Source organism: Lonchura striata, chromosome 3, assembly GCF_046129695.1.
Source record: "Lonchura striata isolate bLonStr1 chromosome 3, bLonStr1.mat, whole genome shotgun sequence".
Classification (NCBI taxonomy): Eukaryota; Metazoa; Chordata; class Aves; order Passeriformes; family Estrildidae; genus Lonchura; species Lonchura striata.
In genome coordinates, this window is record NC_134605.1 from 4282332 (window position 1) to 4310254 (window position 27923).

The 27923-nt window shown below is 44.4% G+C and overlaps 2 protein-coding genes across 7 annotated transcripts in view; one reads left to right on the forward strand and one right to left on the reverse strand.

The window, feature by feature from the left end:
- MACROD2 (mono-ADP ribosylhydrolase 2) overlaps nt 1-27923 on the reverse strand; it is an 855789-nt gene that overhangs the window by 728589 nt on the left and 99277 nt on the right. The window lies entirely within an intron of this gene.
- FLRT3 (fibronectin leucine rich transmembrane protein 3) lies at nt 14925-27777 on the forward strand. Its single transcript, XM_021527836.2, has 3 exons — nt 14925-15029; nt 22234-22978; nt 24043-27777. Exon 3 carries the CDS (start codon nt 24088-24090, stop codon nt 26035-26037), a length of 1950 nt encoding a protein of 649 aa, XP_021383511.1. The 5' UTR covers nt 14925-15029; nt 22234-22978; nt 24043-24087; the 3' UTR covers nt 26038-27777.

The following is a 27923-nucleotide window of genomic DNA, read 5'->3' on the forward strand; positions in this document are numbered from 1 at the left end:
CCAACCCCCCTTTCCCTGCCCCTTTCCCTAGAACCTTCCCTGTCATTCATTCTAGCCCCCTCCTCAGCTTCCAGATGTTAGTTCTGCCCTAAACTCCTCCCCTGCTATTCCCTCATTGGTTACTGTTCCTACACCCGTCCTCCTGAGTTCTGTATAAAACCTTTGCCCCCCCGCCCGCCGGGGTCTTGGGGCTCATGGAATAAAACCATCTCGTTCCCCCCCCAAGTCCCGTGTCGCCTTCGTCTGTCCCTGCGCGCCACGAACTGAAACTGCAGAGCTTGCGGGGGAAAGCGGCCGCCCGTTCTCTTCCCTCACCGCCCAGCACGGCTCGGAGTGCCGCGGCGAGGAGCGCATGCCGCGCCTCAACATATGTGGAGTTGCGTTATGTATATGTTTTATTATCCCTGTATTATGTATTGGTTTATTCCTTTGTACCCCCGTGTGCAACTTGGTTTATCCCCAGTTTTCCCGCCTTGTCCGCCCTTCCCGCCTTCCCAGTATCTATCCATCACCCTGAAAGAGGCATTTTACCCCCCCCGGGTGCCTTGTCTGTCACTCGGTGCCCCTTCCCATCCATCCAGAAGCTTCTACTCAGGGCACCGGGTGATTGGGCGAGGACCTGGGGCTCCCCCCATATCCTTCCCCCATTGAACCCCACCATATCCCCCCATCCCGGAGCCACCCCCTATCCCTATCCCCATTGGTCGTTGGATACCCCTCCCTTACAGTTTATAAGCCAGTGCAAGCACCTTGTGCTTGTTCCTGTTGGCTGGCACCGTTCTAGGATATTTGGCCCCGTTGGGCTACAATAAACTCGGACTTAGCCCCCAGCAGGATCCGCTCTTCATTTACCACCGCGAGGCTTGCTAGCGCTGCCCGGAACCCACAAAGGCACTCTCCAAACCCCAGCTGGGAGCGGCGGAGGGTGCCTCCATCGCCCACTCTCGCCCCAGAGAAGAGCTAGCCGGGGCTGAGACAAAGGGAACCGGGGCGGGAGCGCGGCAGCTGGCGCCCAACGAGCGGCCCCGTTTTCGCGGCGTTGGACCCTCGTTTGAGGATTTTAGGGTCGCGCAGACCTGAAGAATCGTCCTCCTGGCCGTCAGCTACCCCGGCGAGAGCAGACCCACGTTTTAGTGGGTGGCACTCTTGGGGACAGGATCGGCAGCTCTGGAACGCACCTCCGGAGTCGATTCTCTCGCAGAGAAGCCCTGCGATTGGTTTTTCTTTTCCACCCTTCCCTCTCGGACCCCTGTAGTTTGTGAGTATAGGGGCCCCTGGGGCTTTCCCGGTCCTTTTTTTTTTGGTTGGTTCCTTTCCCCTAGGTTTTAGGGGAAGGATCCCTTTTTGGTGGGTTTCTTTTTCCCCGGGGTTCGGGGAAAAAATTCCTGTTTTTGGTGCTTCCCTTTCCGGGCGGGAAGCTAAAGGACCGCGACAAAGCCGGAAGTGTGGTCTTTTGTTTTTCGTTCGTATTTTCCCAATCGTAGGCGCTGCAGCACGATTTAACATCTAACAGCCATGGGTGCAAGGCTGTCCGTGCCGCAGAAGAGCATTTATTCCCAAGTTGTGGGTATCCTTTTAGTGGGGGGAATTAAGGTTAAAAAATCTGAAGTAAAACAATTCGTTCAGTGGTTGTCGCAAACTTTCCCTGACATTTCGCCAGCTAAATTATACCAAGCCCCTTTTTGGGAACAAGTAGCGGAGAAGATCCTGCGACAGTCAGATCTCTCTCTCTCCATATTCACCCATTTGGCTCTCCAAATTCGCGATATAATTAAATATCACTACGAAAGTCTGCCACAGCCAGCCGCAAACAAACCGATCCCCAGTTCAGCGGATAGTTCATATAACCCTACTCCGCTTCCCTGTCCCTCAGCCCGGTCGCTGCAGTACGATGCGGCAGCCGCCGCTGCGGCAGAGCGCAGGGCGGCTGCTGCCGCTGCTCCCGAGGCTGCGGCTGCGGCGGGGCACGGGGTGGCTGCTGTCGCTGCTCCCGAGGCTGCGGCTGCGGCGGGCGCTGCGGGAAAACTGCAGCAAAACTCTCCCTCTCTCCCGAAGTCGGGTATTATCAAACAGGCATCCCGGCATTGCCCGCAGGCAGATTCTGGCCCCTCTGAGAATACCCTAGACACCCCGCAGGGCGGTGCAGGCACTGTCTCTGCTTCTACCCGTTCCCCTTCTTCCCCGCGCTGTACAGCCCCGTCCCGTAGAGACTCCGTTCGTTTTCAGTTATCCCAGACCCCCGAAGATCCCTCATCCCCCATCCTCCATCCCCAAACCCCACGAAATAGCTCCCCTTCTTCCCCCTTCCCCAGGACACAAGATGGAGGTGACCGCGTGAGTTTTCCCGCCACTCGTGCTCCTTCTTCCCATGATCCCTGTCCTCCCCCCTCCCATAATCCCTTCCGGCAGACCAACCCCTTCTGCTCCCCGGATTTCTCCGCCCATCTCCCTCCTCCACCCCCTGCAGACTCCTCCTTTCTTGAATTATTCAACACCCCACCCCTCAGCTCCACCCCCGGGGAGGAGAGTCCCCACCATACCACTCCTCCTGCTCCAAACCACGCCTCGTCCCCTGGTTCCCACGACCCCACTTCCAGTTCCCACGCTTTCGGTTCCGGGGGGGGGGAGCGTGGAAACCCCGATCCACCCCAGTCCCTACCTGCCTTCTCGGCCGCACCTGTCACCTGTACCCCGCGGCGGGGGGGTAGGCCCCTTGCACAGTGGTCCCCCATCCCCCAGCAGACCATCAAAGAGCTCTGCAAGGCCAAGAAGGGGTTCGGGATAGAAAGCGAATACTTCCGAGGCTTATTAAAAGCAACCCTCTCCTCCAAAGAATATGTCCCAGCAGACATGCGAACTCTCTTCTCCTGTTTAATTACCCACGGAGAATTCCTCATCTGGGAGTCCGAGTGGAAGCGGGAGATCAGAGAGGTGTTACCTGACCTCTGGGCCAATGCAGATAGCTCTAGGGATGAGGATGGGGCTGTAATATCGCTAGACCACTTGTGCGGGGAGGGGGATTGGAAAATGGGGACCAAGCAGGCGGAAAAAATCCCCAGAGAGGCGCTGCAAGTCAGCACTAGGGCAGCAGAAAAGGCGTTTTTTAAGTTAAGACCCAGCGGTACGGTTATTAACTTCTTGTCCCTAAAGCAGGAATCCCTAGAACCTTTTGTCGCGTTCGTGGATCGCTTGCATCACGCGATGGAGGCTCAGGTCCCGGACGAGAGGCTGCGAGAGGGGATGCTTGCCACAGTTGCGAGGCAGAACGCTAACGACGCGTGCCGGCAAGCAATCCTCAGTCTGCCCCTGGACCCTGAGCCTACCCTTCAAAGCATGCTACAAGTCTGTGCGAAGAAGGTGACAGTTCCTGCTAAAGACATTCCAGAGACTCCTAAACCACCCACAAAGAGAGTAGCCTTCGTTGAAGCCGTGACACCGCCAGCCACCCCTTCTCCAGATCGCCGCCCTACAGGAGCACCCCCGAGGGGACAACAGCACCATCAGGCCTGCAATCTATGTAGGCAGAAGGGACATTGGGCTTCCCAATGCCCGCTGAGGGACGAGTTTTTTAGGTTTAAACAGCAGCGACAAGAAAAGAGTGCCCCCAACTCGGGGGGAAAACAAAAAAACTGAGTCATCAGCGCAGTCCCTCCCTGCGCGAGGACATAAATATGGTGGGTTCTATAACATCAGAGGAGGGGAGGGACGACTACCTGCAATGCCCACCTGAGGACATTTCACTAGACTTGACACACCAGATTATGGCTGACAAACCAGCCTATATGAGGGAAGATGTGGATTTCATTCCCACTGCTTGGCTGGGTCGAGGCCCGAACCAGCCCAAGCCGATACTTAACATCGTATCTGGTTTCTCCCCATATAAGTTGGCCCTGACTGAAGCTCTGCACCTAAGGGACAGCGACTGGCACTCCATCGCTGTCGACACAGAAGACCCAGGAACCTGGAGGAACCTCCACAGTAAGTACATCGTTCTTGGAGACACAAAATTCACGCCTCTCAAAGTCACTATTGCACCATCCCTGACATCTAGGAACACCGAGCGATTAGTGGTGTGGCTGCACTGCCCCCATCCTCCAGTCTTCCTTCCCAAGGGCCAAATCATCGCCCAAGCCATTCCAGCATCTGGGCCTCCGGCACACCCTGAGGATCTATGGAAGAAGTCAGCGAAGAAGAGCTACCAGGTGTGCCAGGCCCAGGTCATAGGGAAGGAAAGACCAAAGCTCTCCTGCTATATGCGGAAGGATGGGGAGTACAAACACCTAAGCGGTCTCCTAGATACAGGAGCAGACGTGACAGTCATTCCCGCACGGGATTGGCCGTCACGCTGGGAATTGCAAAACGTGGCGGAGAAAATTCAAGGTGTAGGGGGTTCTCAATTGGCAAAGCAATCAAAAAACATCGTAAAATTTGAGGGGCCGAACGGACAATCGGCCTATTTACGCCCGTTCGTATTAGATTACACAGAACCCTTATGGGGGAGAGACCTGATGGCCCAGTGGGGGGTCACAATTAACATCCCGACCCCCCAAGTTTTTCGGACAACAGTCACTGAAGAGCGTCCTACCCGAAAACTTAATTGGCTCACAGATACACCAGTGTGGGTAGAGCAGTGGCCGCTCAATAAACAGAAATTAAAAGCGCTTCGGGAGCTCGTGAACGAGCAACTTGCCAAAGGGAATATCCAGGAAACAACATCCCCCTGGAATTCCCCTGTCTTTGTCCTGAAAAAACCTGGCAAAGATGAGTGGCGCCTCCTTCATGACCTTCGCGCCATCAACAATGTAATAGAAGACATGGGTCCTCTCCAGCCAGGGATGCCGTCCCCCACGATGTTACCAGAAAATTGGGAATTAGCTGTCATTGACATCAAAAATTGTTTTTTCCAAATTCCCCTACACCCTGATGACGCACCACGGTTCGCCTTCTCGGTTCCTTCCATCAACCGAGAAGCCCCAATGGAGAGATACCACTGGAAAGTTCTTCCCCAAGGCATGAAAGTCAGCCCAAGTATTTGCCAGTGGTACGTCTCTTCATTGCTGTCCCCTGTGCGTGCAGCCACCGAGGGCGTGATCATCCAGCACTATATGGATGATATTCTTATTTGTGCCCCCAACAGCGATTTACTTACACACGCGCTTGAACTGACAACCAGTGCGTTGGTTGCTGTAGGGTTCGAGCTGCGAGAAGATAAGATTCAAAGAATGCCACCTTGGAAGTACCTGGATTTAGAGATAAACAAGCGGACCATTGTTCCGCACAAATTAGCCATAAAAAATTCAATTCGGACTCTAGCCGACGTGCAGCAGCTGTGTGGGTCTTTAAACTGGGTGAGACCCTGGTTAAGTATTAACAACGAAGACCTAGCCCCTCTTTTCAATTTATTGAAAGGGGGGGAAGAGCCTAGTTCTCCCAGGGAACTCACTCCAGAGGCCAAAGCTGCTTTGCAGAAGGTTCAGGAGGCAATGTCTGCCAGGCAGGCCCACAGGTACGATCCGGGCCTGCCCTTCCGATTCATCATATTGGGCAGACTGCCACACCTCCACGGTGTCATCTTCCAATGGGCAGACACCCTAGGAAAGGGCAAGGATAAGGACAAAAGGGACCCACTCTCCATCATAGAGTGGGTATTCCTGAGTCATTCACGATCCAAAAGGTTGACACGGCCACAAGAGCTAGTAGCAGAGCTAATCCGCAAAGCGAGAACACGGATTCAGGAGCTGGCGGGGTGTGACTTTGATCACATCCACATTCCTTTGAAATTAGAATCGGGCCAATTCACAAAGGCAATGTTAGAACACCTGCTGCAAGAGAATGAATCATTGCAGTTTGCACTGGACAGCTACACCGGAAAAATTTCTGTTTTGAGACCGGCCCACAAAATTTTCAATTCCGAAATCCAATTCACTCTGTCAACAAAACAAATTCAGAGCAAAAAACCCTTAAAGGCTCTAACAGTTTTTACGGACGCGTCCGGAGGGTCCCACAAGTCAGTAGTGACTTGGAAAGATCCTCAAACTCAGCAGTGGGAGGCAGATGTTGTTGAAGTAGAAGGATCCCCTCAAGTAGCTGAGTTGGCCGCAGTCGTTAGAGCTTTTGAGCGGTTCTCTGAACCTTTTAATTTGGTAACTGATTCGGCCTATGTAGCAGGTGTAGTGTCCAGAGCACAGGATGCAATCCTGCAAGGTGTCTCCAACGATGCCCTTAACAAGTTGCTCTCTAAGCTAATAAGGCTAGTCTCCCACCGAGAGCAACCGTTTTATGTGATGCATATCAGGTCACACACCGACCTGCCGGGGTTCTTGGCCAAGGGCAATCGGCGTGCCGATTCCCTCACTGCCGCCCCCGCACAGCTGGCGCCGCTCCCGGACAAGTTCCAGCAAGCCAAAATAAGCCACCAGCTTTACCATCAAAATGCGCCTGGTCTGGTCCAGCAGTTCCATCTAACCCGGGACCAGGCCAAGGCCATTGTGGCCACATGCCCGTCCTGTAAGTCGCTCCCACTACCATCAGTGAGCGCAGGGGCTAACCCTAGGGGTCTAAAGTCCTGTGAGGTGTGGCAGATGGACGTTACTCATATCCCCTCCTTCGGGAGGATGAAGTACGTCCATGTCTCCGTGGACACCTTCTCTGGAGCAGTTTTCGCCTCTGCCCACACAGGGGAGAAGGCCAAGGAAGTAGAGAAACACCTGATACAAGCCTTCTCCATGCTAGGCGTCCCAAAACAGATAAAAACAGACAATGCCCCCGGGTACACATCCAAAGAATTCGCAGGCTTCCTGCAGCAATGGGGAATAGAACATAAAACTGGCATCGCCTATTCCCCGACAGGTCAAGCCGTGGTAGAGAGGACTCATCAAAGCATCAAAAGGATGCTTAAACAACAACAGTCGTCAGCTAAAAATGAGTCCCCCCAGGTTCAGTTAGCGCGGGCCCTTTTTACCATCAATTTCTTAAACTGTTCCTTCGAGTGCCTCAACCCCCCCATCGCGAGGCACTTTAATTCCTACGAGCAGAGCAAGGTCAGGGAAAAGCCGCCAGTTCTCATTAAAAACCCTGAGACCTGGCAGCAGGAAGGACCCTATGACTTGGTCACCTGGGGACGGGGGTACGCTTGCGTATCCACGCCCTCAGGCCTGAGATGGGTCCCTTCCAAATTCGTCAGACCATATGTCCCTAAGACCCAGAAGAAAAAACCGGACAGTCCTCAAGTTGGGTACGCCGCCCTCCGACGGCGGAAAAGGTCCCCCTCACCTGGTCCCCCCTCTTCCCTCCCTGGCTCCTGGGATTCTCTGTTCCCCTTTGAGTTAGACCTCCCCTACCTCGACTATTAATTTCAGTTGCTTTCTAAAGAAACAGGACTTTTGCTGCTGCTGGGACTCATTGTGTTTATTACAGGCTTTAGCGTAGTGATGAACTGGAACACTTGAACAAGGAAGGGTTCCAAGAAGAAGAATTTCCAGAAAAAGGAAACATCTAGTTTCAAAATGAGCCCAGTGACTGTGAAGCCCCCGTTTAAAGACTTACTTTATCCTCTTCACCTTTCTTTCTTTTTAAACAAAAAAAGGAGGAGATGTGGAGTTGCGTTATGTATATGTTTTATTATCCCTGTATTATGTATTGGTTTATTCCTTTGTACCCCCGTGTGCAACTTGGTTTATCCCCAGTTTTCCCGCCTTGTCCGCCCTTCCCGCCTTCCCAGTATCTATCCATCACCCTGAAAGAGGCATTTTACCCCCCCCGGGTGCCTTGTCTGTCACTCGGTGCCCCTTCCCATCCATCCAGAAGCTTCTACTCAGGGCACCGGGTGATTGGGCGAGGACCTGGGGCTCCCCCCATATCCTTCCCCCATTGAACCCCACCATATCCCCCCATCCCGGAGCCACCCCCTATCCCTATCCCCATTGGTCGTTGGATACCCCTCCCTTACAGTTTATAAGCCAGTGCAAGCACCTTGTGCTTGTTCCTGTTGGCTGGCACCGTTCTAGGATATTTGGCCCCGTTGGGCTACAATAAACTCGGACTTAGCCCCCAGCAGGATCCGCTCTTCATTTACCACCGCGAGGCTTGCTAGCGCTGCCCGGAACCCACAAAGGCACTCTCCAAACCCCAGCTGGGAGCGGCGGAGGGTGCCTCCATCGCCCACTCTCGCCCCAGAGAAGAGCTAGCCGGGGCTGAGACAAAGGGAACCGGGGCGGGAGCGCGGCACTGCTCTTTACTAACAAAGTTGCTGTTGTCACCTTCTCAGGCAAGTCAACTATCTTAGGTGCTGCACATCACACACAGTGATATCCAGGTCAGCCAAATGGCTTTGTTTTCCTGAGTCACAGAGCTGAAGGTCTCTCACCGGTTCCTACAGGTTACCTCTCTTTAGGACTCCCAACATTTCCTCCAAGGCCCTGGGATTGGCAGCAGCAATTAGTGTGTGTTCACCAAAGGCCAAAGAACAAAACCTTTGAGGAAGGAGATCAAAGATGAATTAAGGAAGGGAGAAAAAAAAAAAAAAAGAAAATGAGGAAGACTGATCTAGATACGAAGCTTAAAATTAATTTCAGATTCCGATTCCCATGAAAATTCAGCCTCTCATCACTTCAATGAACTTCATCCTCAGTAGCAGCAAGTCATACCCACTAAATAATGCATGTCCATCACCTGCTCAAAGTAATTCCCAGGTGTCAGGCCTTCTCCTCACTTCCCTGCTTACCAGCAAGTTCTGGGTAGACACTTGGTTGGGGAGAGCTTCTCTCACTCCTCAGTGTCCCTAGTCATTCTAGGTGTTGGAATTAGTGAAGAATGAAGAAGGATTGCTCTAGGAGTACCTGGGAAACTGTCCAACTTGAATGTGCTTCAGAGACATAGAAAATAGGATGCCTCTGCTGAGCACGCCAGTGCTGTAGGAATGAGATCTCCTGTGAATTAGAGGGAAATTCTAAACAAAATTTCATGGGTAAAAAGTCAAATCACCATTAATAATGTATGACTAGGATAGGAAATGTGAAAGAACACACACATATGCCTTACAACTAATTTTTTTTCTGTTTAGCTTCAAGGATCTTTCCACAGCACATTCAGCCAGCAGATGCTGAAAACACGCCAGCGCCCACACCAATTCATGCAGATGGTGCTGGTGGGGTTGAGCCTTGTACAAAACTTACTTGTCTTCTCAACTAAGATAAAGATTCTGCATGTGTGTCCTTTTCCTGAGTCAGAATTTCATCACTACATTTCTCATGGCCAGGGAAATTTCAAAATTCCTGTTAACTCACTTTTAATGACCATATCAACCCATAACTTTCTGCCAGCCCCATTAACTGCTGTTGTACAAAGCCATTCCTGAAACAGCCTCTCTTGCTGAACAGAAGAAGACAGAATAATAACCCCTGCTCACGACTAAATAAATCTGTTCAGACAATGTAAACTTAGTCTTTCCTGAGAATAAACACTTTTGAGTTATTAATATATTCAACACTAGCACAGCCTTTCGTAATTTCAAACCCAGGTATTACACAAGCAAATCAGCAAATGCACAGACTCTGGCTTATTGCTAGATGTTAACACAGACTAGACACAAACAACTAGGGTGGTGCATTTGGCCAAAATAAATGTGCTAATGCTTCGATTTGCCTGCAAAGCAGGGGGTGTACATTTTTGTAGAGATTACAGATCACCACCTAATGCCTTCAGCTGCACTGTATACACTTGCTTTGCGTTTACCAGGAATGCTAAATATTCAAATTGGGGAACTCATACATTATACAAGTGCAGAAAACTTAGCTACTGTAATTTTACCAGATTAGACCTAAGTGAGACTGCTCAACTCATAGGAGAAGAAAAGAAAATAGGAAACTCTCTAACATGTAAGAGAGGCCAAAGAAGGACAATAAGGGAGAGAAAAGAGCTCAGCAGAAGCAGTTTCTCCCGGCATAAAATCAATGCACAAAAAAATGCACAATGCAAAAAAAGCTGGAATGTGAATGTTTCCATGTGGGTTGACATGTGGAGAAACAACTGTTGGGCACTGTGGGAGGAGGTGGATAAGAAGCAGGGCATATGCAAAAAGCCTGGCAGAGGGAGGCTAAGTACAGTGAGAGGAAAGACAAAGGGAGAAAATCATCTGGGGCTGTCAGGAAGTAAAAACAAAGAGAAAGGACCAGAGCTATTTTCATGGCCTGCAAATAGAAAGCATGTGACTTTCAAGTTTTCAGAATAAACCTATGAAGAACTGAGATTTATAAAAACTGCATATGAATATAAAACAAGAAACATGGATTTTGCCGAACTGACTGTCTGATCAGTATCTAAACAGGCACCAGCAGGAGCAGCAATGAGTTCCAACATTAACAGGCAAAAAAGGAACATGGACAGAAAGGAGTCATCCATCCCAAGCCCCTTCTTAGCAAGCCCCAAATCACCCTTGCCTGTTAGGATATCTCTCTGTCCTCAAAGGCTGGCTCTGGGCAGCTGTTGCATAAGCAGCAAACAAAGCTCCAAGAAAGAGCTCAAGACCAAAATGGCACCAGATTTTTTTTTTTTTTCTGCCATGTCAGAAGGTTTCAGGTTGGTATTTTTTTCAGGGTTTTTTTATGTATTTCTGTACTACTGGAACCCTTTTTATAGAGGCAGGTGTAAAAATGCATTTACCACTTTGTTCAGCTCACTATATGCTTCATCCATAAAAATGTGAATTTGCAAATGCAGAACTCTACCCTGAGGGCAGAACAGCAGGTTTTTTCCTTTACAGGATTCTTCCTCACACTCACTAGACATTACTAACAATCTCAGCTAAGGTTTTCAAGGTTGTTTTGGAGGAACATTATTTTTCCTCCCTTTAACACACTTTCAAAGCCACATCAAGCAAAAGGAAAGTCTCTTGTGTTCTGACAGCATTCCTTACTTTGTCAAGTAAGCAAGGAAAAACTCCATGTTCTTCATAGCTGCGAAGGAGTTAGCACTGGTTCTCCTAAAAATGTTGTCATGGTGTTTTCATGGTTTGACATCTAACAAATAGAGGAAATTGCTTTTTAAATATAAATGTTCACTTTAAGCATTAGGAGCAAACTTTCCTGGAATGGACTTTATGGACTCAGCTTTCTTTACCCACTGCAGTATGTCCTGTAAATAATAAAAAATAAATACAGTACTCAAAGGCTTTGCAATTTCAAGTGCCCTATTAAGTTACTTAATTTTGCTATCCATAGCACATGATCTCACAAGCAAAGCTGTTTATTTGCCTTAGGGAAAATACAGATGTGATTGCATCACGAGTGGTTCTGAGTTGACAGGGCTTTTCCCTGGGGTTGTTTAGGAGAGCTGGAAAGAAGAATGAGGAGAAAGCATGGAGAGAAGAGGGAGGAATGGAAGAAAATACAGGTACAGTTGTCTAACCTCCTGGCCTTTAGAGACAAACAAAATAGCCACAATTACAACTATTATCCCTTACATTCCTCTGGCAGGGGAAAAGAAAGAAGCACACTTGAGCCCACCTACTTTTAAACGAGTATTTTGGTTTAGACTCTTCATTTCTAGCTCTGCTGTGGACTGCCTTGCATGATTACACTCCCATTTTTGTTGCTTTTGATACAGAGCTGCTGCACCAACTTTGACAAGGTACTCTATGTACATACACAGTGCTGAAAGATGAATTTGACAGACATTTGTACTTGGAAGGAATATATCCAAAACTGGATTCTAATTCTGAAATTATTCTGATAATTTAAATATAAGGTCTAATACAAACTACAATATGTATTTGCTGAGAAACACTACCTAGTGAATATCAGGAAACCTTACAGAACATGTATCATACTGAAGTTCATATATCATAGTGTCCTCTTTCCTTACATGTCTCCACAAATCAGCCCATGCCTAACTTGGATTTGGGACAGCTTGCTTTGGAAAATCAATATAACCTCATAAAAGTCTGAAGCTAATACCCACTAACATTCATTTCAGCTTATTCCATTGAATATCAAACTATTACCTCTCAGCTTTATCTGACAGAAATCTGTCCTTGAGATGATCAACAAAGCAAGGGGTCAGTTTTGATTCTTGAAGACAGCCAGCCCTCTCCTTCGCTGAGGATAAGTGATCTCAGATTCAATTTCACTTTCACAGTCAAGGTGTTTGGTTTCTCAATATTTCATAAATGTCCTGCCTGGAAATGTATATGACTGGAACCTGATCTACAGCAGGACAAAGCATATCCAAAAAGCCTGTCAAGTCACAGGGAGAATCATTCAGGTCAACTCTTGGCTGAGGGAGTTCCTAGAACTTCAATTCTTATCACACCATCGGTGGAGGAAAACATAAAAAGGCATCATCATTACCACATTGACCTAATAGCACCTTACAAGTGCATGTTAGAAACCTGAATAAAATTCTGTGAAACACAGTATGCAGTGTGAGTACTCTGAATTTCCCACCCGACACCTTCTCAACTCTCTCAGCCCATGAAGCATTAACAAGATTACTATGTCTTCCAAAAGGTAATTTCCCTGTAGGTCTGACAAGAACTTTAATCTCAGTGTCACGAGCATTAATTAATTCTATAAACAAAATGCAGGTAAAACATTATTTTAACTTAAAAATTCAATTAAAATCTCTCATTATATTCCTAGGCTTTGGCACACCTAGGAATATACGCGCCTAGGAAAATACACACACCTATGTGTTAAATATTCATATTTTTATTCCCAACATTTGAATAACTCCATCCTTATCAACAGAACTTCTCCATTCTCTTGGAACTGAAGACATCTTGAATTCCTACATTTTAAGAAAAATATGGAGAATGTGGTCAAGATCTGCATGTACAAGAGATTTTTTATGGAGAGTATTTGAAAGGCTATCCACCTTCTTAAGAAGTATATTTACAGAGTTTACATCAAAGAATACAGTCAAAAATCTGTTTGCAACAGCACATTAAAGACCTTTCAGTACTCCAGAGCAGCTGTGACCTGGTAAAATGTAATTATTTTTCACATGCCCTTTGGAATTCTTTAGGAATATGTACTGTAATTTCTAACCAGTGCCATAAGCACTGGGCCAGCCTTGTAATTAAGCTGAGAGATAGCTGGATGAGTACCATATACATCTTTTATAAGCATCCCACAGATCTGTGTTAAGGCTTAGCAACATGGCACAACAACATAACCCTAGAATCTGTTACTTAATACAGCTGAGAAATACCAAATACACAGAGTTTTTGAAAAATACTACTATAATCCTAAAGGAATTTTAGTTAAAAAAAAAAAAAAAAAAAAAACCAAAAAAACAGGATAGCTGCAGCATTTCCAAACTCAGTATTTCCACAGCCCACTATTCTGTCCCACATGATGACATACAGCCCTGCTGTAGTACCAGATGTATCACCATATCACCATTCATATAATACATATACATATGCCTATAATACATGTGTCCAAATGCCTATAATGTGCTAGATGTGCATTAAGATGTATATGCAACACAATTCTGAGCTGGTTAGGGCACAGCTCACTGCCAGGACTATCAATACAGACAATTGCACCTTAACCTGAAGTCAATTTATTATTAGTTTTTACTCTTCTCAGGGAAAGATTAGAATTGAAGTGGCAGTGAAAAAATCCTTTCCTTCCCTATAAAGAAAAATCAATCCATATTTTTTTTTAATTAGTAGAATAAATACAGTATGTACATAACATTTCATATATCTAAGTATCAAATCCGTCAAGTGGCATTCAAAAATTTAATAAAATCCTCTTGATAAAGGATGAGGTCTGACACTTTTAAGTTCATCTGGTTATATTTTTGACAAGATATCAACAGCAACTGAAGTATTCAAGTTTTACACAGAAGGTGCACCTATGTGGCAGTTTCTATAGGATTTACAGAAGTCGAGCCCTCTTTGGAATCAATGGAGCTTCATCCTGTAGTCTTCTGATACAGCAAAAAGTGCAACTAGAGGATAACTAGCATCAGCAGAGCCAGTTTTCAGGAGTCTGCCTTCCCCCCAGACAGTGGCTCTGTGCTGGAAAACATGCTGGTCAAAACCCCGTATGAGGTGGCCAAGATCATTTGTGCACGGCTAATGAAGAGAACAGGATGCTCCTGAATGCAGCAGCTGTCTGCTGGGAAAGATGCCCCATTTAATGGGAAATTTTTAAAAAACCAAAACAATAGAAACATCTACCTTATCTGCCAAAACTAATGCTACTTGTTTGCTTGTAAGCTATGGGAAAGAAAACTGCGTTTTATGAATAAAACGCCTGGGGTAGATGTCTTCTCTTTGCCCTTTAACGACCATAAATTTCTTGTTGTGTTTGAAGGGCAGAGAATTTAGGAAAAATCCCTAGGGACTGGCCAGGCCCTGATTCCCCTCAGTCTCAGTCTTGCTGGGGATGGTAAGATCTCTCCCGGTGAGCAGCAGAGAAGGAACCAGGCAGTTCCCATCCACTCGATGATTCCTAAAGGAGTCACCTCGGGAAAACCCTCCAATCTTCCAAAGCCGCCGTAGCCTGCATTGCCAGGGAGATGCCAGGGGAGTGCCGGCACTCACAGCCATGTGGCGGGTGGGACTGAGGAAATTTATTAATTTATTTATGTTTTAAACAGGGTTTTTTCAAGCCCTTTCGCGAAACTCGCGGCCAGTCCTGGTCCTTGGACAGAAAACCAGGGAGCTGGCATCACCTGCCCAGCCCAAAGCCGGGCACTGGGGGATGCAATGGGGGATGAAGGGGAGCCACACGACCACCAGCGCCTCTCTGCCACGTCAAACACGGGATAAAGAAGTTCTTTTAACCCCCGAGCGCCACGTCCGGCCCCGGCGGGGCCGCGGCGCCGCCTGCTGCTCCCCCTGGCGGCGGCCGCGCGCAGCGCCCCGCCCCGGGCCCGCCCCCGTGACGCGCGGCCCCGCCCCCGCGGCGCCGCCGCTGCCGCCGCCACTTGAGGGGCGCGCGGAGCTCCGTCCGCGCCCGCTCCGCGCCGCGCTCCGCTCCGAGCCCGCCGCGACTGCCGCCCGCACCGCCCCGCAGGTAAGCGCGGGATAACCGCTTCTTCTCCGCCGCGGGGCTTGCGCGCGTCGGGGGGCGCACAGGAGGAGGAGGATGTGCAGGGAAGTTTGGGCGCGCTCCCTGCGCCACCCCCCGCTTCCCAGCGCCGGAGTGCGGGCACGGCGCTGCGGCGGGGAGAGCCCGCCCGCCCTCCCGGCGGGGTGCGCAGAGGGCTCAGCCCGCACATCTGGAGCGCGCCCGGGGGTTCTCCAGGCTGGGCGTGCGGTGCTTGCTCTGCCAGGAGAAGGAGGCAGCGCGAACCCGCCCTGCGCGGGGGCGCAGAACCGCGCCGGGGACCCGCAGAGCAGCGCCCGCGCCCCGCGGCGCTGGGACCCCGGCCGCGCGTGTTAACGCGGATGGTGGGGGGCGATCCTGAGCGTAACCCGGATCGCTCCCACGGTTGGGAAACTTCCCCCTCCCTCCATCCCTTCTTGCTGCATCTATTTAAAAAAAAAAAAAAAATAAAATAAATCGAGGCGATGCGTTCGCGCCCCTGCGCAGCGCTGTCCCCCGCACCACAAAGTCTGCGGGCGAGAAGATGGGCAACAAAATGGTTGCACAGAAAGAATGCAACAGGCCCAAATTCCCGCCCCGACGCCCCACTTGCTTTGGGAAGAAGAGCAGGCTCATAATCCTCCTGCCATTCCATAGGTCCTCGCCTAGTTCTAATCAACTTTTCTGCTGTTTTCAGTGTATTAAGTGATTTTGTGCCCTCGTACAGGCACAGCTAATTAATTTATAAATGGCTTGCAAATAAATAATTCACTACGTACTTTGTTGCACACCTCATCTCTATGTGATTCTGACCTCAAAAATCGTTTCACACTGCTGGATGTTCCAAAATCTTTTGTTTTTAACCCTCTTCCTCAAATGCAATTAGGAGCTGCAACTTAGTTGATCAGGCAGAGCCCAAGTATTCCTGCATTTCCCAACGTAGTGGTCTTGCTTCCCAGCATCTGCCATAGCTCACAGCAACCAAGCACAGCTTTTTGATTTTGGGGTTGGTTGGCTGGTTCTTTTTTTGGATTCCTGCTTAGTTTCCAAGCTCATCCCCTTGGCGAATAAAAGCTCAGCTCTTGCACAGACAGCTGCCTTTCTGGCTCAGTCCTGCTCTTTGAGGTCGCCTCAATTTTAATCTCTCAGACCGCAGAGGGGTTTGAGCTCAACCCTGGCACATCCAGGCAAAGTTGCAAGGAGTGTTGCAAACGCGAGGACGAGTGTATGTAATTAACTAATTCACGGAATGCTGTTACCAACGGGTTATTAATTCAGGCTGAAGGCAAGTCGCATCCCTTCTGCAAGGGATCAGTTCTGGTTAGTTAACAGAGTACAGTGGAATATTTTCTACACCAGATTCACACCAAAATGCAGAATTACTTTACAGCTAAATCTTATTCCTGCATATTAGCTGAATGCATTTTCTCTTTGCCTCTTTGAAACAAGAAGATTCACATTTTGCATTTCCATGTACATCTTTTATACAAAGTATACAAAGAGGCTGAAAATGTTCAGACTTAAAGAAACAGTTCATTATCCTGACCCCAATTTCCTTGTCTAAAATATACTGCCCAAAAAGATAGAAGCATCAGTTATGCTCACCATCTATTGCCTGGGGATATGGTGCCTTAATTAACATTTCTTTGAATTAGACTGAAAACTGCATTTGTCGATTCAAGTGTATAAAGAAAATAATTATTTGCTATAAACCAGAAAGATCAGTCTGTGTTTTCCTTGTCAATATATGCCATGCATTAGGTCATACTCAAGATCTTTCAGTGCCCTTCCCTCCCTCAAAAGAAAACCCACCTTCAAGTTTCCTTTAATTTATTCCAAAACCATACAATACAGCCCTGTCTAAGATAGGGCTTCAGATATTTTATAAACAAAAGGTATACCTGGGTTTACAGAAAGCCAATTATCTTGAAATACACTCGGTTTATTCTAATCCTACTTCATGCTGCTATCAAGCTTTTTTATTTTTCGATCCACATTTAATCACTTCTAAAAGCTGTATTTTTTCCTGTCTTCTGTGCTCCTCCTGTATACCAGAAACAGTGACAGCCCTTGGAATATATTTAAAATGCTAATGCTATTTTTTTTTTTTTTTTTTTTTGGTACACTTACACCATTTTAACTGGAGAAAAACCAGATAAATACTGCAAGTAATCGGCATGGGAAATTCTGTAAACTCTCTAGAAGAGCAGTTTATTTTTTTATAATTTTGCTCTTTTGCAAGCTGCCTCTGTTTTTCTCACTAGGAGACGTTGTTGTAATTAAAGCTTGAGAAGACTGGACAGCAGCAAAAAACATCTGACTTGTGGCTCTTAAAAGCACAGGTTTTGTAGCATGTACCACCCCCCAGTGGGCAAAAAACTCTGTAGTAAACTCACAGTGAGCTTTGATCTCCAGAAATAAAGTGGATACATTTTACAGCAAGAACGAAATAAAGATTAGTTTCTGGGTTGGGGTTTTTGGTGTTTGTTTTGGTTTGGTTTTTTCCCCTCTGTCACCAGTAGCTAAAAGTTGCCTGATATTGTGTAAGGCAGTGGTGACTAATCAAAGCAATTGCTGGAGTTTGCAAACTTTGCAGTTGCAGTTATTTGAAGTGGCTTCAGTTGGGAGATGGCCATCTTTGTCTCCTTGGAGCAGGAAGCATGGATGCTAATGGCTAGTTAGCTCTTAAGTTTTTTCCTTAATCACTTCAAAGCGCAGGAATGTGCGGAAGAATTAATATGTGATTGCTTGCATCTATTTTTAAAAGCAGCCAAATACCACTCAGGGCAGGAATCTTGAAAAGTGTTCAGTACATATCTTATGGCATCACAAACTCTCTTTTGCCTTTCCTGAGCTGTAAGAATCCAAACAGTCTTACAGCTTCACATTTTTTCTATTTCTTTGAGGAGCAAACTTAATAATCGGGATATGAGCAAACAACTGCTTTAAAAAGGAAAGAAACAAAACTACTGAAACTTTATCTAGTGTTCAAGTAATGTTTTTACATGTTGGAAGTTTGTGCCAGAAACTCCCTATCAGGTATAAGTCTACCTAAACTTGTCAAGAGGGGAAAACCAGATTTTTTTTCCCTTGAAACAATGGCAGCATTTGTTCTCTATTCTTTTATTTAATGCCCAGACAAGTTACCTCAGCAGCAGCTCTCAAAAAGAAAACCTAGAAGCCATAATTGGCTAAACTCAAAGAGCACTAAAACACAAACCAAAAATCCATTGCAGAAGACTCCCCCTCACAGTGTTTTCTTAACGTGCAAATCTTCCTGCAGCAGAGTAGTCAAAACAAGAGAGTGAGAAGGAGTAGAGTAATAGTCTGGGTCTTTTCAACCCGGCATCTTCAAAACTAGGAAAGATTTTAGAAGTAAACTTCAGAAGAGAACCACTCATAGTTCATTTCCATCCTCTACAGCAAATACAGGTTTGGCTGATCTTGGGTGTGGAGTCAAGCTTTTACTCAGAATTCATTTCTAAGTCAGATTTACTTGCATTTGAGGGAAGATCACATAAAAATTTGCATTTTTTAGGACACTTGAGTTAGACTTAATAAGACACAAAGCAGTATTATTCCTACTGCACAAGAAGTGGGAGCAAATTTTCTACAAGTAAATGAAATCTCCAAGAAAAAACAACAACAAATTCACTAACACACAGTGATACACTCTGACTGAAGGGCTCACTCTCATTTTAACAAGCTCATTTACATTTTTTACCCCTTGGAAAGACAGCTAGAGGACCTTCTGCTTGCCTAGCGCCAAACAAAAGGCTGGGGCACCTTCCTGAAATACGATGATCGTGGAAATTGCAGCTCCTAGACAGGGTGCTTAGAAAGCATTTTGCTGTCTCTGTCAACTAACCCTGAGTAATACACTTAAAGAAAACAAAGTGTGGACATTGTTTTAAGTCTAGATTAGCACTGTGGAACTTCTTTAAAAAAAAAAAAAAAAAAGTTGGTGAAGCTGTTTAAGCTGCAGCATGATCTTTGTAAGCACAACTGGCATTACAAGCAGTAGATGGACTTCACAAGTATTTTAAAAAATAAGCACATTTTGTGTTTCCGATATGTTTTCACTTCTACACAAATAGAGAGCTAATTCTGGAATAGAAGTACACTGGTTAAGCAAGTTGGCTTATCAAGTATGTATATTCTAGTGGTGGCTTTGAATAATAGTTTTGTCTTTTACAACCTAAAAATATCTAGTAGTTTCCCTTTCCTCTGTTACTTTGATGGTAATAAAGAAGCCACTGAGCTACCAGAGTTACTGCTGGGAACACAGAGGTAGATTAGAAATTCAAATAAGCATCATATGACCTCAAGTGAGGCAGGTCTTGATTTTATTCACATTTTATACTAGCTTGGAAAGAAATCTTTGACACTGTTTTTAGAAAAAAATCCCAATTTTTCAAATAGACCAAAACTATTTCTTTTGTTAAGCCATTGCCTGTCTACAGTACAGCGAGTGCAGCTGGACTCCATACTTCAGGGTAAATACATTGTTGTTCTTATGTTGGTTTTTTTTTAAATAGCTCAACTTATGTTGAACATTTTAAAGTGAGATGTCCCCTTAATTGTACCACAGTGATAAGTCCACATGCAAGGTCCACACTTTCCTGATATCTCTAGTAATTCACTAGCTTACATAGTCCCAGGAAAACTAATTTAATCATGTAGTTCGGGAAAGTTCATGAAAACATTCAACTTGAAATAAAGAGCAAAAAGGCTGAGATTGTTCAGTTTTTCCAATGTTACTTTTGTTACCAAAAAACAAAGACTGATTTTTGAATTTAAAAATTATTAGCACAGTTTCTAAAATCTGGTCTGCTCAAAAATAATAGCTTCTTTCAAAACCATGTGTCCATGAAGCCTCCCAGTCTGATGCTGCAGAAACCTGGACACAGTGTCTGTACCAGTGGGGGTCACTTTTCTTTTCATCCTGCCGGATCAGCTATAATGACTTGGTGTCAGGGAATATTTAGAGACAGCTCAAGAAGGGGAAAGTTGGAGCATGGCAGCACGATTCCCTTCTTCTCTGTAGACAGATCACTGGATCCTTTGATATGCAAAAACATTGTTTTCAGCTACAGCTTGAGATATAAAAGGGAAGTGCGAGATATCAAACAATCAAGACCTGAAGAAAACTATTCTAAGTTTAGAAAAGGGAGTGGGGGGTATAGCCTTAATCCACATGTTTGAAACAGTGTCATTTTCTCCAAAGAGACCTTTTCTTTTCCTTACTCCTGTTTTCATGTAATTTTGAGAGAAAGGATAAAAAAAAAATCCAGGAACTTAATGAGCTTTAGTGCTTTCATTTTAATCCTGCACATTACTGCTATTATAATAGTGGCAATAAATGAAGAGATGACTATCAAATGAAGCACAGAGGAAAGAGTTTTTGTGCTAGAAAGGTAAAATAAATGAAATTGCTGTGTGCATGTATCTATGAAATGTATGCATACTAGAGCCAACGTTTTGCTTAATACTAACAAGTTTTTTACAGCTCAGAGTTCTAAAGGAAATTTATGATTATAAGTACTTAAAAGTTATTGTAGCCTTCAAAGGCCTATTAAAGGAATTTATATTCCTGTTTCACCATACCCTTCCAGAAAATACCTTCTATCACGGCTTCACATTAGTTCCTAAGAGACACCATTTTTTTCTACAGCTGTTAAGTTGCTCTTTATTTCAGAGTTTTAGGAATACAGCCTGGGCTTCTTTCCCCAAACACTTGAGTAATACAGAGCAAGAAAACTAGACACTGTAAGAATACAGAGCTTTTCTTGTTTCATTTCATAATGATTATATAATTTACCCAAATTACATAAGTTACCACTAAACATGCATTCCCTTCTATTCTAAAATGTGGCCAGAGAGATTGAGTTTTTGCCTTAAATAAAGAATACATAAAAATACTTATTTATGCCAACGTAGAGGTCTCTCATTTTGAGTTGTTTTTTTTGTTTTTTTTTTTTTTTTTCATTGAACCACTGCTGCAAACAAGATGCTGAAAACAAAGCTCAGAGGAGCAGGAAAGCAGCAGCAGGAGAGAAGAGTCTTTTCCACTCCCTCGCATGATGGGTAGTCACACTATCTCTCAAATGGAGGGCTTTGAGGTTTGGTTTTTTTAAATGGTTAACTTTTTTCTATTAAAAAGAGCAGCAAAATTTGTATCTATTTAAATTTATCACTGCATATTCTGTGTTGCTGTAAGAAGTATGACCGGTCTGTTTCATAACAGACCTGCTACAAATTGCAAAAGGCATTTCTAAAACCGAGAGTGTTTGTGTTTAGGTCAAGTATTTTACGGAGGAGCAGAAGATGCTCTAGTTTTGCTCCCAGGAAGGCAGCTAAGCAAGCATTACTCAGCACACTGTTCCTGCCAAGTATTTTGCTTCCAAGGATTGTGCTCGGCCCCTTGGACAAACGTGAAGTCACAAAAAGCAAAGCACACATTAAGGATTTGTTTCATTTCAGATTTAACCACTTTTATTTCAGACATGCTACCTACAAACTCGCTGGGGCCTTGGTATCTCACTGGATACTTTACGCAGTAGTGATACAAAGTTGCCCAAGTTAAGAATGCTGTTTAAAAAATAATTAGTATTCTGCAAAAAATACAAATAGAAGAAATAATATTTTTCTGTTTTTTAGAAATTTTACAACCTAAACCCACCTATGTATTGCCAAAAAGCAGACACAGATGCCTGGCTAGACCCTAGCTCAGAATCAACGTGCTGCATGTAAGAAATACATTCATACAATATTTTGACAAAAATGCTTTCCCTTTCACCCAGTAGCTAGTGAAGAGTTATTAGCTCCCTTTACACTCAAAACCAAGGAGAAGATCATCTATTTACCAGGAACACAAAGCAAGCAACCATTTTGGCCTCCTCCAAAGTGGCAACACTGGCATTTAACATCAAATGAAAAACATAATTTACAGATATTTTATTACACTCTGCCTTTATTTTTCTACTGAAACAAAGGAAAATAGTTCCAGCAAAACTGCAGTAACATGAAACTACACAGCAAAACATTTTTTGAAAGAGCTCTATGGATTTTGCTGAAATACCAATGCCTAGGGGAAACAAGGCGTGCTACTCATGTACAGGGAATGCAACCCTTAAAACTAGTGTGTACCAGTTGTTATTAATTCCATTTTTTTTTGTTTTTACTTTTGCAGGACATTAAGAGTTCAAGGAAAGCTTTCAGAGGGGAGTTTTCTGGGAAGGAAATCATATTTTTGTGGGTTTTTTTTATAATGAAGAAAACCATCTGAATTGCCTGATGTTTCTGTGGTAAAGTAACTTGCATTCTTGCAGCACAGGAGGAATTCTTTCCTGCATTACAAATTTGGAAGAAATGTTAAGAAGTAAGAGTTGGAAAATGGTTCTCTGAAAGAGGTGTGGATGTACCAGGATGTAGCTACTGTACAAAGGTCATACTTGGATAATTCTGGATAGGAAAAAGCATCCCTTTCCTGACCTCCTGAAGAGGCTGCAATTCCTTCAAGCTTCAGCATAATGAATAGTTTGTATCACACGGCACTACAGTTCCCTCCTCTGACTACTATGCTGCACAGAAGAGTTTGTAAGAGTTACAAAGAAAGTAATTCCTGCTAAAGGCATTAAACCAAACAAAAGAGGCTCTTCATTCACAGACTTTACATGAGGACTAAAATAGAAGGAAGCTGAAGCTTTTCTACACTGGGGCCTGGTGTGCTTATGTACCATGATAAATCTTGGTTGGAATGCTCATTGAGTATCGTGCCAGGAGCCAGGGAACACACACCACCACCAAGGATCATCTGAGTAAACACCATCGAGAAAAAACTGCTTCATGGAGTAAAGCATAAGAGTGACTGGGCAGAAAGACATCCCTTTACTGGATATCCTCAAGCACAAAACTTACTCATACCTTTAAATACGGTAGGATCAATATAAATTTATTTTCCTTTTCATGCCTCTGAGAGTAAAGTTCAATTAATATATGAACCCATAAGAGAAAAGGTCATGACACCGCTTTATGCATAGGTCATCTTGCAGGAGTTCTCACAACCCTAATTACAATGCTAATTGAATTATGTTGTCTTAAAAGCTATAAAAATGCTAATTACCTGAGCTCAGTGTACAAACACACTACCAATGCAAAGGAAAATCTCAGTCTCAAGAGTTAATTTATACTATGCTGGTAATAAGATGGGAAAATGTGGTTAAACCTGCCAAATAGATTCTTATGAGTATGCTACTTAGTAAGACAACTTTTGAGAATGACAAATATTTAAACATTAAATTAAGCATGTAATGAAATATTTCATCCAGTAAACTAGAAAGCCATAGCTCTACCAGTTGTAACATTCAACTTTCTGAGCAGTCACTTAAGCTTGAAAACCAAGCAAAATAGTCCACAGTGTTTCTAAGTTACACACTGTGAAGCTGAGCACCGGGAAAGACTTGGAAAAATGTCTTCACTGGCCCTCACTCTTTTGTCTGCATTTTATGCTTTGCTTTTAGGGCTTTTATTTAACTTCTGAAATGGCTACCACTAGACTTGTAGGTTTGTAAGGGTTTTATAGTTCACTTAAGGGCTCCTGAGGAAGTTAGCTGGCTTAGGAATTACTTCTTATCTTTCAGATATAGAATGATTTACTTGAACTCTGGTGTGACTTCAGTTCTGTACTTATCTGGTATCTGTGAACAAAGATTGTCGGTATACATGAAATGGGAAGGAATCCTTAGAAAGAGTCTTGTTGCTTAAACAAAATAATTCACAGATCAGGTATACTTGATTATATTATTTTCAATCACTATGCAGTTAATTAGTCCAAGTAGTAGAATTATTGATGTAAAGAAAAGAGAGTAAAATGTATCTACGCACTTGAATTTTGGTTTAATGTGTTTCAGATGTCTTCTGTAATGTTGAAGTTGATTTTTTTTTAATTGCGGTTTATTCACTGATGATCTGGATAATTTTGTTTGTTTGGTTTTTTTAGATTGTTGAAGATCAGAACTGTATAGAAATCTCATCATTCCTGACCATGATTAGTGTTACCTGGAGCATCTTCCTAGTTTGGACTAAAATAGGGCTGTTACTTGACATGGCACCTTATTCTGTTAGTGCCAAACCATGCCCTTCAGTATGTCGCTGTGATGTGGGTTTCATATATTGTAATGATCGCGATTTGACGTCTATTCCTACAGGAATCCCAGAGGATGCAACTACCCTCTTCCTTCAGAACAATCAAATAAATAATGCTGGGATTCCTTCAGAACTGAAGAACTTGCTTAGGGTGGAAAGAATATATTTATACCGCAACAGCCTAGATGAATTCCCCACTAACCTCCCTAAGTACATTAAAGAACTGCATTTGCAGGAGAACAATATAAGGACCATTACTTATGATTCACTTTCAAAAATTCCTTATCTGGAAGAACTGCATTTGGATGATAATTCTGTTTCTGCCGTTAGCATTGAGGATGGAGCTTTCCGGGACAACATCTATCTCAGACTTCTTTTTCTCTCTCGAAATCACCTTAGCACCATTCCCTGGGGGTTGCCTAAAACCATAGAAGAGCTACGCTTGGATGATAATCGTATTTCCACAATTTCTGAGCTGTCCCTTCAAGACCTTACAAATCTAAAACGCCTTGTTTTAGATGGAAATCTTCTAAATAATCATGGATTGGGAGACAAAGTCTTCATTAATCTAGTCAATCTTACAGAATTGTCATTGGTCCGCAATTCACTCACAGCTGCACCGGTGAATTTGCCAGGAACAAACCTAAGAAAGCTTTATCTCCAAGAAAACCATATCAACCGTGTGCCACCCAATGCTTTCTCTTACTTACGGCAGTTGTATCGCCTAGATATGTCCAATAACAATCTCAGCAATTTACCTCAGGGTGTCTTTGATGATCTAGACAACATCACTCAACTTTTTCTTCGCAACAACCCTTGGCACTGTGGGTGCAAGATGAAATGGGTACGTGACTGGCTACAGTCATTGCCTTTAAAAGTGAACGTACGTGGACTGATGTGTCAGGCACCAGAAAAGGTACGTGGAATGGCTATCAAAGACCTCAGCGCAGAACTGTTTGACTGTAAGGACGATAGCATGGTAAGCACCATCCAAATCACTACTGCAGTACCAAACACAGTATACCCAGCCCAGGGACACTGGCCTATTTCTGTGACCAAACAACCAGACATCAAGACTCCCAACCTAAATAAAAATTACAGAACCACAGCAAGCCCAGTACGCAAAATCATTACAATATTTGTGAAATCCGTCAGCACGGAGACTATTCACATCTCCTGGAAAGTTGCACTACCGATGACTGCTTTGAGACTGAGCTGGCTCAAGATGGGTCACAGCCCTGCCTTTGGATCTATAACTGAAACTATAGTTACAGGCGACAGAAATGACTATTTGCTCACGGCTCTGGAACCAGAGTCACCATACCGTGTGTGCATGGTTCCCATGGAAACCAGCAATATCTATCTCTCCGATGAAACACCCGAATGCATCGAGACCGAGACGGCACCTCTTAAGATGTACAACCCTACCACCACCCTCAATCGGGAGCAGGAGAAAGAACCTTACAAAAACTCCAGCTTGCCCTTGGCCGCCATCATCGGTGGTGTGGTGGCGCTGGTGGCCATAGGGCTGCTGGCCCTGGTCTGCTGGTACGTCCATAGGAACGGGTCCCTGTTCTCCCGGAACTGCACCTACAGCAAGGGACGCCGGAGAAAAGATGACTATGCCGAAGCAGGAACCAAGAAGGATAACTCCATCTTGGAAATCAGGGAGACTTCTTTCCAGATGATACCAATAACCAGTGACCAAGTGTCCAAGGAGGAATTTGTAATACACACCATTTTCCCACCTAATGGCATGAATCTGTACAAGAACAGCCACAGTGAAAGCAGTAGTAACAGGAGCTACAGAGACAGTGGTATTCCAGATTCAGATCATTCACACTCATGATACTGAGGGACGTGAAAGACTGGTTTGGGTTTTGTTGGGTTTTTTGGGTTTGTTTTGTTTTTTAAAGAAAACAAGAAAAGACTGACTTAACAGTCGCTGTTCTACTGCAAAACACTGGATTAAAAGACTGACAAAGCAATGTACTGTACATTTGCCATATAATTTATATTTAAGAACTTTTTATTAAAAGTTTCAAATTTCAGGCTACTGCTGCGATTAATGTAGTGGGGATACCTGACCACAATTCTATATTTTAGTATTTTTTAGTAATTTGTACGTATTTTCCTTGCTAATATTGAAGTTACAGACCATTTAACTTTTGTGTTCTACTGAGTAAGATGACTTGTTGACTGTGAAAGTGAATTTTCTTGCCGTGTTGAGCAGTCAGAACATTCATCTGAGATCCTTGTAAGTGTAAGCACAGGTCATTTTTCACTTTGGTATCAATAAAATAATGTTGAACCTGGCAAATCAGGAAGATCAAAAAGTGGTTACAAAAACTCACAGAACTTCCAGTGTTGAGTCTATTAAATCTGTAAACCACAACAATACTCAATAAACAAAAATGTGTGTAGTAATGGGCAATATCAGCTGTCTGGATATATCCATTCAAGAGTGGTGAAATCCAATTTAAATTAGAATAATCAAATTGATGATATGCATGAGACTGAATCTTTTGATAAGTGTTAAAAAAGTGGTAGGCTCTACAAACCAAGGGGGTAGATACAGTTCAGGAATAGTTTTTTGGTTATCAGAATCAGTGGTCTGTATATTACAGACAAAATAGTGATGGATGCTTATTGAAGCAGTGATCCTTGAAGGGGGAATAACGTGCTCTGACTCCATGTTGCAGAAGGCTGAATAAATTGTTTTGTTAAGCTAAATTATATTACATTAATTCTATACTATACTAGAACTATATAATGCTAAAAGGATACTAAAGAAAAACCTGTGACTGTCTCCAGACAAGTCACAACACAGATTTGACCCAATTGGCCAGTCAGTCCAAACAACCTTCACCAATGTCCAATTAACGAATCACTCTTCGGTAAATAATCTCCGTAACACATTGCACATGTGCCAAACAGGAGCAGTGAATAGAGATAAGAATTGTTTCCTTCTTTCTCTGAGCTTCCTTACTGTGTCTCACAACTTCCCAGGAAAAATCCTGGGAGAGAGAATCATGTCTCTCTCTGTTCAGAGAATGTGAATACCACAGATGCTCACAGGCATTTGGGAGACAAGGGCAGGAAGACAGAGACAACTCTTTGAAACTGCTTTGAAAAGAAAAAGGGCTTAAAGTGCAGTTTCACAAGAAAAGAGAGCAGGACAAAACCCAAGGCAATAAAAGCAAGATCTCAAAAACTAAGGTGGTCCCAAAGGTGAGCAGACAAATGGAGAATGCAGCTATTCTGAAGAATATACGCGTCTGTGTTCAGTATAATGCTGTTACAGTCAGGAATACTGCCCATTACTGTCACAGTTATCCAGAAATTCCTTGGTAAATCTCTAAGGTAACATGTTTCTTTCTGCCTTCCTGCTGAACTATGAGCTATTTCATGTTTAAACCCCAAGCCACTCTTTGTTGCAATAATCATTCTGTTTCTTCAACTAAAAACCAAAGTGCTTTGTATGCCCTTTGGCCAGTCTTGTGTGTGCCTTGATCCAACGCTACATGTATCAAGCTTTTAAAAACTAAGAAAAAAGGAAATAATAAAATACCCACCTTTTCATACATAACTTAACTATGAAAAATACTGGTCTTATTCATGAATGAAGCTGAAAAAGTACTTCAAAATTATGCTGCACCTCTGCAGTGCTTGGATAAGAAACCCACTTGGAAGCTACTACTTCTCAGGTCATGAGCTTCACCTCACTCTGTGTTC

Excerpts from the sequence above, each read along its gene's own strand:
- FLRT3 (XM_021527836.2), top strand. The coding sequence starts at position 24,088 with ATGATTAGTGTTACCTGGAGCATCTTCCTAGTTTGGACTAAAATAGGG.